The sequence below is a fragment of the Mesoplodon bidens genome (genome assembly GCF_964165515.1).
Source record: "Mesoplodon bidens genome assembly, chromosome: 1".
NCBI classification, from domain to species: Eukaryota; Metazoa; Chordata; class Mammalia; order Artiodactyla; family Ziphiidae; genus Mesoplodon; species Mesoplodon bidens.
In genome coordinates, this window is record NC_138176.1 from 7,532,195 (window position 1) to 7,545,665 (window position 13,471).

Genomic DNA, 13,471 nt, shown 5'->3' on the forward strand with positions numbered 1-13,471 from the left:
ACATACATGGACACATTCTTGCTTAAAAAGAAATATTGGGGCGGGGAGGGATCGATTGAGGGGAGGGCATTGAGACTACATGAATTAGTCCGTGGTCACTGCTGTAAAGTCCAAACCAGACTCCGCCCGGTCACCTCACGACTCTGGATGCTCTGTCAGCATGTCCAGTCTGAGACAGGGGTGGGTGCCGCAGCTGGAGGGGACCCCGTGGAAGGGCCAGGCACAGAGAGACCCCACCCCACTCCCCAAAGCCACACATACAAGTCAGTTGCCTTTTTTTTTTTTTAAATAATAGGAAGCAGACAATTGGTGTAAGCTGATGCCTGATCTTTCCTTTGATTGCATAATCGAGATTCTACTTATCAGTTTTTCAGGAAGCCATCTAATTATACAAATTAAAATTCAAAGGAGAGCAAAAAGAATGGTTATGCCTCACTTGGGGAATTGGAGGAGGAGGGTGTGAAGCCCGTCGTGCCTCGGATGATAATGCTGTCATTCCTCATCCCCGAGGCACTTCACAAATACTAACTAATTAATCCTCTCTCCCCGGATGTGGCGCCTAACACGGGGTCTGTCTCCACGCCAGAGCCAAGGAGGGGCCGTCCGCTGATCAGATTGCCAGCCAGCCTCTGAGGGTCTCTCTTGGACAGAAACCCTTGGATCAGAGGTCCTGCTCCTCTGTGTGTCTGTCCCAAGTTGACCAGTAAGAAACCACCTTCCCGCCTTTGCATGATTACCTTTTATAAAGCCCAGCAAAAGTGAAACCAGAGTTTTAGAAATCTGCCTACCCTACCCCATCAACCCGCTGCTGCTCTGGCTTGCTTCAGGACGGCCTTCATCTCCTCGCTTGTCCAATAGGGTCATTCCAGGTGTGGGGAACATCCCAGGTTTGGAAAGGGTTTGGTGTCTCTTGGATGTTGCATTAATTATTTCTGTGATTAGAAATTGTGCTTTTTTTTGGTCCCTAGCTCTTTTTTAAAAAAATCACATAATTATTGCCATAAATCTTTTCAGCCTCATTGCTGAGAAATTAGTCATTAACTTCCAGGAAGTCGCCTACCTTTTCATAGTCAGACCTGCATTCCGGACCGTTCATACAGTAACTCCCAGCGTTTTGCGTAACTGATGATCATACATAATAATCCTCATTATTAACCCTGGAGCCTCGCATTTGTCTCCTAACCCCCTCCTCATTTGCTGGATAACTGAGGACAACTTTCTGTGTGTGGGTGTGGGTGTGGGTGTGGGTGTGGGTGTGGTAGTAGCAGTAGCAGTAGTTGTTGTTGTTAGAATAACTGCAGTAATGAGTCAAAAGCTGTGGGACTTTTGGGGGTCACAGGTGATGATTTGTGGCCTCAACTGGTACATTGGCTGAACAGGAAATGAAGGTCAGGGTCTCCCAAACACGCAGCCCCGACTTTCTCCACGAATTGGGCTCCCCAGTTCTCAGGTGGCGTGGCATGTGGATTTCCCTCTGGAGAGGCCCAAGTACCCCAACCCCAATGGGAGACCCTTCCTCCTCTGCCTGAAACACCACGGGTGTGGGGCAGCCGATGCCAGCCGTGGCTCCCTCTGGATGCAAGGAAGGCTCCGGGAGGTGGCCCTGGTCAAACCTTGGTTAGGTGGTGCATGCCTTCCTGCCCCGTTCTCAGGCGGTGGGGCAAGGGGCTTGTGTGGTGCTGAGCAGTGGCCAAAGGGCAGTTTTGAAAGGTTTTGTGAACCTCCAGGCAGAACGCCTTGAGAGAGTAGTGGCAGCTGGGTGTCTGCATCTCGGTCCAGAGGCCCCTGGGATGTGCTTCTAGGAGGTGTGGGTTGATCTGTGACTCTGCCCCTCTGCGTTTCACAGAAGTACAGGACCAGCCCCACCTGCTATAGCTTGGTCTCTGGCATTCGAGTACAAAGTATTATGACTCAGGCTGGTCCGTAATTGGTGTTTACAGCCCCGAAGTCAAAAGCAAGAGATCCAGATGCTGCCATTTACCACTTTCAGGAACCAAACACAGTTGTGCCTGTTAGCGTGCTTCCCTCAGAGGCGGGAGACTGTCCCATGGACTGGAGCAAATCCATCTCCAGCATTTGAGGAGGAGAGCAAGCGCCCAAGGGCAGGTCCCCTTGTAGCAAGTGGCAGCCAAGCCCGAATGACCTGTCGTCCTTGCCCCCAGGGTGTCCAGAGAGTAAGGCTTCTTTTCTCCTCGTTTCAGGGCGCGTAGTGGCGTAATGCCCGCAGACTCCTGCGAGGGCCCCTAAGTTCTTAGAGGACCGCTTTGCCTTTTGAATCAGAGAGGTGCAAAGTTCGATAAAGAATGGCCCTTGTGGATAAGCACAAAGTCAAGCGACAGCGATTGGACAGAATTTGTGAAGGTAAGAGCCAGCGTGATTGGCGGTTTTTCACCAAAGACGCGTAGACCCGCCCTGGAATCCTGCACCTGGTCTCCTAGCCAGGCTGCGACCCACACCCCACCCCCAGCACCTCCCACCGTCCCACACCCTCTGCCAGTGTCCTTGGTGGTGTCCTTGGCGTGGTCAGTAGGCCTGACCTTCAAGTAGGCTGAGGCCCGCTTCCAGGGCAGGGGTGGGGCTAGGATGGAAGTTGGGGGAAGCAGGCCCTGAGGTCCATTTTGTCCCGAGATCATTTTGCACAAGAAAGACACTGCATATTAGGACCATCTTTTTTTTTTTTTTTTTTTTTCCCTTAACTTGCGGAAGTTTCTGGACTTTATCTGTTTCGAATTAAAAGATTTACCAGCAATTCTGAGATATTCCTCAGGAGCCCGGCGTAGCCCCTCATGATCTGTTCACGTCCCTGGTATCTTTGAAAAATGTCTGGAAGTGTTTTATTCATGAAAGGAAAAATAAACAATTAAAATCTAGTGGAAACCTGGGGACAAAACTCTGAGATGTGGCTCGAGCACCGTCCTCTCCTCGTTAGGGAGTGGTTAGAAATCCAGCGCCAGTGGACCTGGGCTTGGCGTGAAGTGCTCCTAGCCGGCTGGTGTCCGTGCTGTTGGCTGGGTTTGGCTTGGCGTGGTTACCCGTGACCTCACTGCAGGGTTTCTCTCAGGAGGGGAGCCGCTGGGCGGGGTGGGGCTCAGCAGCCCGCCCCCGCCCCCCGAATGTGCTAGTGCGCCCGTTGGCCGGCTCACTCAGGCCCAGGAAAACATCTCCCAGGAGCCGTCCAGATGGAACTGTTTGTAGATGTGGCTCAAGCTAGCGGTGTGGAGGCATTAAAGGCGTGTTCTCCTGTGTGACTGTCTGCCCTGCAACAGCTCCGACCTAAAAGAACTTAGGAGCACTGACTGTCCCTCCACATCCCTGGGATTCTACTGCAGTGTATAACGGGTTTGGGATTCAAGGATTTATTATTTTTTTAATATTAAAAAAATTTTCAAACCTACAGAAAGACTGATAGAATAGTACAACGGACACTGACATTCCCATCGGCTGTATTTACCAGTTGATAACATTTGTTATCGCTTGCTTTCTTTTTATAGAGATACGTGTGTATGAATGGATGGAGGATGGATGGATGGACTTTCCCAGAACCATCTGAAAGAAATGTGTAGTGCAGCAGTTTATTCTTAAGTACCTGTGGCATGTATTAGAGGCTCCTTTCCTGCCTAAACACACCACCATCATCACCCCCAGGAAACTGGACCTCATTACAGCATTATCTAACATAGATGGCACATGCACATCTCCCCCACACGTCTGTTTTAGCTGGTTTGTTTGCCTGTGTGCAGAAACCAGTCAAGGGGTATAGGTGGCATTTAGTGTCATGTCTCTTTGGTCTCCTTAGTCTAAAATAATTCCCTGGTCCTTTTGACTTTCAGAAGCATTGACATCATTGAAGAGCCCAAGCCAGTAGGTTTGTACCATGTCCCACAGTCTGGGGTCACCTGATTGTTTGGGGGTTCTTTAATTGTACTTCTGCCCTCCTGTGGAAAGGTGCTTCATTTCTGGTACTGAGTCCCCATTCCAGAAAGCCCTAGTGGATCAACTTTCCAAGGTTAGTATCAGGAATGTCTATGGGGCCCCACCCCCAACCCCAGTATTTATCGAGAGGTAGCACATCTGAGACAAGAATGGGATTGAAGCACCAGGGGCCTTTCCTCTCCTTGTCCAGGGTGGTCGGTGACAGCAAAACCATTGGCGGTTCTTTCGCACCCTCTCTCCCAGGCATGGTTCACCAGTCCCCAGCGTAGTTTTTATAACAAATTCCAGCATCTCCTTTATCCGTGAACGGTGTTCCTGAGACAGTTGCAGTGGCTTGTTTTATCTTTAATTTCTCAATAGCCACTATCAAGCTACATGCATGACATAAAGTTACTCAAGTGTAATTTATAATCCAAAGTTACTCAAGTGTAATTCACAATCCATGATCCCAAACATTCACTTGGTGTCCCATGACGTCTAACAGCTGTTCCAAGATGCTTCATTGGTGCTCCTTGTATTTATAAGCTGGTTTAGTGCCTTTAATGGTCAGGACATCCGTTTCCCAGGTGCTACCAGCAAGGTACAGAGCGGTCGGTGATTTGCACCCAGGCACCCAGGCAGTCTGCTCTTCGGTATTTGGGCTTGCCCTTGAATCGGCACGTGGATTCCGTTATTTCTCCCTCCTGAAAGCCTCACACACCTCCATCCCTGGCTTTGGATGCTCACCAGTCTCTGTTCTGTAAACCTGAACTAACTGTTCTTGAATGTTCTCCTTGGAAGTCCAGCAAGCTCAGCAAACACTCCTCTCCTTCCCACCGCCCACACCCCCGGGACTTCCTGTCTCTCTCTCTCTCTCTTTTTGTTTCTGTTTTATGATTAAAAGCATGAAGCTGCCCTGCTCCGCTCCAGGCTTGTAGGAAATCTGTCCTCGTGCTCTTGGGTTGGTGGGAACACATGTTCCTTCAAATTCTTCCCTCCCGCCTGCTGCTAACCCCAGTGCAAATCCCTGGCTTTGGGTCCCAAGCCAGACAAGGCTTCTGATGCCCTCCAGGGTCTACTCCCCCACCCCACCCCAAAAATGAACCTTTTTTCTCCAGCTGAGCCAGTGTGGTGGGATCTGAGCATCACCCCTGTGCCAGGACTGCTTCCAGAATCCCTACCTGCCTCCCAAGGCCCAGTCCCTTCCTCCCTGAAACCTTCCACAGCAGCCCTTGGGGTCTCTTCCTTCTGAACCGCAGTCCCCTTGTGGCCCGGTCCATCAATCTTCATGTGCCCAGAATCTGTCTGCACCTTTGCGCCTCTAAGGGGATGTTTCTGCTCGAGATTAAGCAAAGTATAGAGGATAGCTTTGCTTCTCGCCCCCCGAAGTCTTCGGGACTCCATCCAACTCCGTCAGAATAATGGTCTTTCAAGCTGACTTAAAAGCCAGATTTTTTTCTTAAAGCAATTCTTCTGTTTTGATATTTGTAGTTTGTTCTCTGCTCTTTCCTGATGGCTGATATAAAATAATCCTAAGAGTGCTGTTGTGTAAAGGTTTTATGGAGCACAGTCTGCTGATAGACTGGTCAGACCAAATGGCAGTCTCTTCTTTTTGTTGTATAATGTAGGTCTTGGTTTTCCCCTGTGTTTAGTTTGCTGGCATAATTGAAATATTGCATTTATGAATTGCACCAGTCAGAGAGTTTTAATACGTAACTGCATCATGGCAGCGCTGGTTTGATTTGCCCCAAGTATTTGTTGGCCAGAGAAGAGGGCTTGCTCTCCCTCATCACTGTGAAAGTAACCCAGAAAAGCTTTTTCTGGAGCCTAGGTTTGTAGAACTGTAATATACCACAATGGGCTTGCTGATGACTTCTTGTTACAACACCTTATTGTGTGTTATGGTACAATCAATCACTAAACACCATCCTTTCCTGTTGCTTTTGGAAAGGTAATTTGGAAAAAAAGTAGATATTTCATCTTACTTCATTTTGTTTGAATGTCTCATATGTGTGGGAAAATGGTCCTGAGGATTATATCAGCTGAGCTGTAATCAGTCCCCTTCAGCACATAATTCAGGAGAGGACTTCTTTCCTCTGCAGGAAAAAAAGAAATGATATGAACCTCCTTTTAAATAAACAGTCGAAGTCAACATTCCTTACCTTTGGGATGTTCTCATGAGAACAGGGAATAAAAGGCGGTGAGGAAGATGGAGCGGGTTGGTTGGATGGATGTGGGAGAAATAGAGGCCAACCTCTATTGTCAATTAAATTGTCTAATAAACCGGTGTCTATTAAACACGTAGTTATAAATCCTGGGACTCTTTGTCCCCAAGAGGACGAGAAAAGTCATAAAATGCTGCAGGGCTGAGGTGGAAGAAAACTTTTTTCCCAGTGTCATTGTGCTCTTCTTAATGGGATGAGCTTGCCATTGTGAAAGTATGTCTCAGTGGACCGTTCCCCCAACAAAGTTCATTCGTGGTCCCAGAATATTCAAGAAGCAAAGTTGCTGTCTAAGAGCTTCTAGGTCGTCGAGGTGGTGGGAGTGGGGAGGGTGTCCAGGCCAGCTGAGTGCTCCGTGCTGGGAGGACTGGGGTCGGGGGGCGGACCTCATTGCCTGGCTCACACCCATCAGAGCCCACAGGGCAGGATTGACCTGTATTTCCCCACGGGAAGAGCATAATCTATAGACTCAGGCCAGAATAATTTTGTCTTTTATTTGTATGCTTTTTGTTTCACCTGTCTTAAAAGAAAATGCATTACAGAATCACTACTTGTTTTGTTTTCTAAAGCACTCGGAGCACCTTACCAAGAAACAGCGTCGAGACCATCTATAGGCAGTCCACGATTATTTCTAATAAATGTCTTTAAATAGCCCCAAAATGTAGATCTTAAAAATGGGATTCATAATGTTGCTATACATTATAATTATATGTTTGGATCAGGCAATTATGTACATTTCCAGTAATTATGTGATTAGTGATAATTACATTAGCTATGTAAATATACAATAGTCAACTTAAAAACTCTGTAGTATAAATGAATATAATGAAGCTACGTTGTGCTCAGGCAAAGGATCAGAAAAGGCAGGGGGAATGGTCAAGTTGAAACTTCATAGACATTGTTTGTGAGGGATAAATATCCATATTTTGTCTTATCGGGCCCTGGTTTTAAGATAAATTTGGAGAGCGGCCCCTCCCCTGGGGTTCCCGCTGTCACCTAGGGATTGGGTCCATCGAGTACCCACACCTGGCCTTCAGCTTTCTGCAGATGAGAGTCAGGTTCCATGTTGTATTATTTCTCCATTGTTCCTCATCTGTGAAACGCAGATTCTTTGCACTTGTTGATTTGCCGATGGGCTCTCACCTCAGTTGGTGGATTTTTTTAAACTCCCCACATTTTTAAAAGCAGCCTGTTAAGGCTGCTCTGTTTCCACTTTGGGGTTTGGGGTGTGGTGACTTTACTCCATGGCTGGGTGTGGGTGTTTGTCAGTGTCTGGGTTTTGTTTTGCGGCTGTTGCTCTGGCTCTCGCGCCCACTGGGGAGGGTCATGCTCTCCCCCAGGTGGGTGACACCTGTCTCTGTGGCCTTTGGGATCACGCCTCCCGAGTGTGAGCTGCCTGCCTCGTCTGCTTTGCTCTGGGTGCGTTTCATTTTGGTCATTTGCAACCTTGAGGAAAGAGGTCTGCTCCAGGCCTAACGAACACCTCACAGGAACCAGGGTTCCAACACCTCCAGGCCAAGCCTCCTTTGTCAGGGTAGGTCTGAGGACAGCAGAGCGACCTGGCTTTGCAGAGCTGGAGGCCCGCAAATGGTGCCCCACGTGAATTCAGAGGCTGTCCCACACAGCTCAACCTAATCACAAGCGTTTGGGGTGACTGTGATGCCAGAACTCCAAGATGCACTTTGCTGCCAGCTTCCCGCCCTCTGATCCCTTTTCCAGAACCTTACAGATGACAGGCGTGGAGTGAGCCTCCTGTCCTGACTGATTTATACTCAGCTCGCCAAACCATTTTTTGATGAGCATCCTGAACATTGATTAACTCCCTTGCTCTGGAGCTCAGGCGTGCCCTCCGTCTCCAGAGAGGCCTCGGGCGGCCCTTTTGAAATGCGGGCTCCCCTTCCAGGTCCGGAGAATAACCTCCTGGGTACCAGCAGTGGGGCTGTGCAGTAGCCGGGGGAGCATGTTTTGGGCATCGCTGCGCACCTCCTCACTGCCGTCTCCACACTTCCTGTCCTTCTTGCGTGGACATCAGAGGGGCTGGAACACCCATCAGCTTGTTTCCCAAGTCCTGGTTGGAAAGATGTATGTGCCCAGAGGGTCCTCCCTTCCTGTTCGCACCCTGGAATGGGTGAAACAGACAGCGTGGACGATCAGTCCTTTCTTATCCTCAGAAGGTCTTTAAAGCCCATCTTCTTACTGTACGATCAGGGCCCAGGTGAGAAGCAGCGCTGCGGGCTGGGACAGTGTGGGTCCCTGCCAGGCAGTGTCGGACGTTGGGGGCTGTCCTCTTCCTCTGCTGTCTCTGCTGAATGCCCACTGTGCCCAGGTCCTTGCAAGTGAGGGCTGTGCTTGCTTCGGCCTGGACCTGGGCTCAGAGGCGGGGGCGGCCGTGGGTCGGGGCTCCCTGGTGGTCGTGTGCACCCCTGTCCTTTTCTCCATCACAACATACTCTCCTTGAGGGCGAAGATCGGTTGTTGCCACCAAGTCCTGTTCCTCGTACAGAGTCCTGTTCTACAGGTCAGTGTTTACAACCCGTGAGTCAAACAGATGAGCCCATGATGAATGCAGGAAGGACATGTCAGGAGGGGACAGGGCCCTGCCACCTTAGTGAGAAAACCATGGGACGTCTCTGCAGGTGGATTCATGCCCTGGATTTTTGGGTACTCTCACCTTTGATAGGTGGCAGATTTCTTTGGACTGGGGACAGAGAGACAGCGGGGGATTGAGGAAGCTTCCTGGAGGTGGGTTATTTGAGGTGGACCCTGGCGGGTGGAAATGACTGGGGCGTCAACCAAGGTGAGAGGAAGCCATTCCTGATATTCGGAACCCAACAGAGATGAGGGGTCATGACACAGGAGTGTGTTGGGGTGAGAGTGGCAACGTCAAGGGGGAGTCAGGGGTCACCTGAGATGCTGAGACTTTGCAGGAAGAGCTGTTATTGGAGGGAAGCAGAGGTCACTGAGCACCAGCCGGAGGCGGACTTTGTGCCCAGTGCTGTCAAGGATCCAGGAAAGCCTTTGCAGGTAGATTCTGCCCTGTGCTTTGCCCAGGCCCTGCGTCCGACCTGGGGTCTCAGCTCACACTTTCTGCTTCACCGGCACATTCAAAACATGCCATTAAAGAGACTTTTTAATCCCATAATATGTGGGAATCAAGCCTGATTTTCATAATGCGGCTCTCATTAAGTTTTATCATCTAGTCAAGAAATCAAGTCAGGAGCGATGTGCAAGCCTTTGTTTTCACTGAAAATGGCTAAATCGTGAGTTACGGGAGGCCTGGGACTGTTCAGAGGGCAGCTCATTTGGTTGCAAGGCCCCACCTCGCGGCTTGGGTTTTCTCTGGAGGGTTGTGCTGATGGTGTAAAGCCTCCCGCTCCAGGTTGGAAATTAGGAGTCCAAAGCCTGCATCCAAGAGCCTCTGATGCTGCGTCGATCCTGGGATCCCTGAAATATCTGGTCGGTTATGCTAATGTTGTCTCTGTACTCACGTCACTTAGATAGACGGAGGCTGTCTTAAAGCCCTGCCAGACCCTATTTGCTGTTTTACTAGTGTACTTGGGGTTTATGTCCCCCTCTCTGATTCAGACTAGCCAAGTAAGTTGCTTTGGTAGGGGACACTGTGGGGACAGGAGGAAGGAAAACTTTTTTAAAGGCAGAAAGCTGTTTTTAAACATAAATTCTAAAGCACTTGACAGAAGCAAAAACCCAACACAGCCTGTACACATTTAAAAGTAGGAAGTGGGATGTCATGGGCCTATTTTTGGCCGTCTCTGCCGGAAAACAGAGTATAACCCACTAACCTCAGCAGTGTCCCCCAGGAGATGCTGCCCCGTGGGGGGCAGAGGGCGAGGGCGCTGCAGCGGCTTCATCCTGGCAAACAGCAGGCGCAGGGAGGCATCTCAGGGGCTTTCTTATTTCCGCCTTTGCTTTCAGAGCTGCCTTGGGCTCCTGGCCCCAAGGACTGGAGAGCCAGGGGATGGAAAACCTCAGACTAGTGTTGGTCCGGCACAGGGAAGGCCGGCCAAGTAATGCTCCAGTCTCCTCCTAAGAAAGGGGTAAGTATCCCTTGCCGCCAGGCCGGCGGAAACAACACAGCTGTCAGGGGACAGGCAGTTAGACCCAGTGACCTTCATGTGAGTCTGGCCTTGAGATTCGCTGAGTCCACCATATGCCTGATTGTTGTTATTATTTTGTTTGTTTTAAAGAAAGAAGTGAGGACTAGACCCCAGAGCAGTCCTTCTATTTTCTATTCTTTTCAAGCAATTTCCCAGGTCATCGTGTTGATTCAGAACATGAAATGCCTGTGGGCAATCTGCCCGAGGACTGCTCGGTGGAAGGGATGGATGGTCGCGCGCCTCCTGGATTTCCTTCCCTGCTTTTCTGGAACTGTCTAGGTCATCTCAGAGTTTTCAGGTCTCTACAGTTGTGAATTGATGCCTTATGTTGCCCAGGGAATTCAACCATCGGCTTTGGGGGGATGTTGCTTATAGCCTTGTGGTTCCCGTTCAGATGATTCTATAGGATCAGCTTTACCTTGGGTTTATTTTGTCTGCAAGAGAATTTGGATTGCCTGTTCCTCAGTTTTCAGAAGATGGCTTTTTCCTTTATGCAATTTTCTGTAGTGAGACTCTTTGCAGGATTAAAAAGTTAAGTCTGAGAGACTCATTAATCTTTCAGAAATTGGTTCCATCTCGCTTTATTTAGTCAACACGAGATTTTTCAGAAAATCAGCCCTTTCCTAAAGACTGCATGAGCTTTAAAAAAAAAAAAAAATCCGCCAGAGTGTTTAGAAAAGTGCAAGTCCAGTTACAGGTGTTTTTACCTAACACAGGAAAACATCTGTCATAATATTTGGCGGATTGCAAAGCTGAGGCTGCGTGAGTTTGGGTGGCTTCCAAGCAGAATGGGTCGGAAATTGATGGAAACGAGCCTGGGCCTCCTGGTTCTGGCGTGGAGGGTGACGCCTCCCTGAAGCTTCTTCTGCTCACCGCTGTTCTGCCCTGGTATTACACCTTCTCACCTTCTCAAAAACCTGCTCCTCGTCTCTTAGGGGCCATGCCCTTAGGTAGTCCTGCTGAAGTGGAGGGCTCGAACTGCTTCAGTTCATCCGTACTCTGGGTGAGTTACCAACAGCCACCCCGCTGCAAAAAGATTCGGCACAGATAACTTCTGAAGGGACACGTCTGCACCACAAGTGACGTTTTGTAGCATTAACTCCACCCCATGTTGTGTTTATGACAGGAAGGAAGAAAAAGGAAGCATCGAGATGGTATAATACTGATGACGCCTTAGGCTGGTGCCATCTGTTGGCTCAAGTCTGGGGGCCCTGACTCTGGCAAGGGCCCACTGCGCCTCGTTTCGAGAAGTTGAGGCAATTGTCTGTTTAGGAGTTACTTTCTGATACTCAAGTGGTTAATTTTATAAGTGACCTTTATATTGGGGGTTTGGGGAAACCTTAGGAAAATAACAGAATTACTTTGTTAAAGAGGTTCCCCTTGTCCAGCACCAGCAGGACTGTTACTCCAGGTCGGCGCAGGGAATTCCAGAAAGCAGAGCGTTGGCTTTTGGAGTTTGAGCTGGGTCCTGTGCACCGTGGCCCTGGGCCCGGTACCTAAGCTCTGCATCCCAGCACCTGGGATGTGACATAATCATTCCTGCCTGTAGAATCGTTTATGGCCAAAACACCCAGAACAAGGCCTGGTACAGACTGAACAAACGTTGGAGCCCTCTAATGAGGATCCTGTAAGGAAAAGATGATGTCAAAGATGCCCTGTTTTCTGGTCACCTCGAAGGGTCAGGCAGGACCGCCGCAGCCCTGCCTGCCCAGCTAGCCGTGTTCTCTGACCAGTGGTGGAAGGAGGGAGGTGGCAGGGAAAGCGACAATGGGATGGAACCCCCACTAGGAGGCCTCAAAGGCCCCTCTTGGCCAAAAGAGCCAAGACCGGGAGGGGGGTGGTGACAAGGCCAGCGTGGGCTGGAGCTGCCGGAGAGGTCATCAGGTTAGTGTCTTTTCCGGGGTGAAGGTGTGTCCCGCCTGATGCGTAGACCAGACTTGTTCTCACACAGTCTTGTCTGCTTGTCGTCCTTTTTAGAAGGGTTACGGCCGAGACTGCCCCATCTTTCTCCACCCTCCCCTTCCCGGAGGGGAGGAAGCTGCGCCTGGCTCTGAACAGTGCCCCAAAGAGAAAACCCGTCTGCCCAAGAGAGCCGGGAAGGGATCTGCTGTAACCAGATAGTGCTGTTTCCATTGAGTTTGGGGCTCTAACGTTTTCCTGTCCTTCTTGATGTATCTTCTAAGTGAACACATCCTCAGGCTATCGGTGGGACGTGTAAATATTGTCTTGTTTGTGGCCAGGCCCGTTGCCTCTGTCACCTCTGCCCGGGCCTTTCAGCCCATGATGGCAAATGTGCCAGCCGAGGAATTAGAGAAATTGGCACCAGCAGGCTGCTTTCATACATGGAAACCCAGCGTTTTGCAGTGTGGCTCGTCCATTTTTCTCTTTTTTTCCTGTCATGCATCCTAGGAGACGGAGGGGACTGGGGGAGGATTTGAGTCTCTTTGCCATCTGCCAGGGCTTTTTCCCAGTTCACTTGAGGCCCTATTGGCATTTTTGGGTCAGAAATAGAGGCCATGGTTTGTGTTCCAGCAGCAGACTGGGGTCCCTGTGCTGTGTCCCCAGGCAGTGCCTGGGCCAGTTCCTCCTCAGTAGTCAGTTGGGGGTCACAGAGCTCTGGCTTTTGGGGACCAGTGCTCTTTGGGGAGTAACATTGGTTTAAACAGAGCTTGTCCCAAAGTTTAATATGTACTGCTCAGGATGAGGGGGCACTGCCCTTTTAAACTGTCTTGCGTTACCGTGTGCCTCTAGTTCCCGGAAATGGATTTGTACCCACTTTCCTCCTCACAGTAAATTTTCAGTATTCCTCATTCAAAAAAAAAAATTCTTTTTTAAACAGTTAATTCTCTTTAGCTAAAGATTCTAGTTGCATCTTAGGTTGAGGGACATATGGGTGAAGATGAAACATTCAAGTTTAATGGCTGCAAATATGCAAATTGTCCCATTTTTTAACGTTCTAACTGCACACAGCCCTTGTAGCCTCACGATTCCCAGCTTTTGTTTTCGTTGTGAATTCTTTGTCATGGAACCTGCAGTTGGAAGATCCCGGTCCAATCTGTGGTGGTGCTTCTCGGGGACCTGTCTGTATGTTTAAGAAAATATTTTAATGCTCCTATGTGGAGCTTTCCTCTAACCTAAATAACTTCTGTTCTTTGCATTATTGCACCTAAAGTCCCCGGAGGGCTATGTAAAATCTTAATCCATGGGTACATGGAAAAGATCC

General features: G+C 49.5%; 1 protein-coding gene across 1 annotated transcript in view; it reads left to right on the top strand.

Moving 5' to 3' along the window:
• Positions 1 to 13,471, top strand: part of CTBP2 (C-terminal binding protein 2) — a gene marked incomplete at its 5' end in the record, with an annotated part of 161,111 nt that overhangs the window by 107,383 nt on the left and 40,257 nt on the right. The window contains one exon of the mRNA XM_081231276.1: positions 2,202 to 2,361. Within this exon, the coding sequence (XP_081087402.1) occupies positions 2,304 to 2,361 (58 nt within the window). The remainder of the gene's footprint in view (positions 1 to 2,201; positions 2,362 to 13,471) is intronic.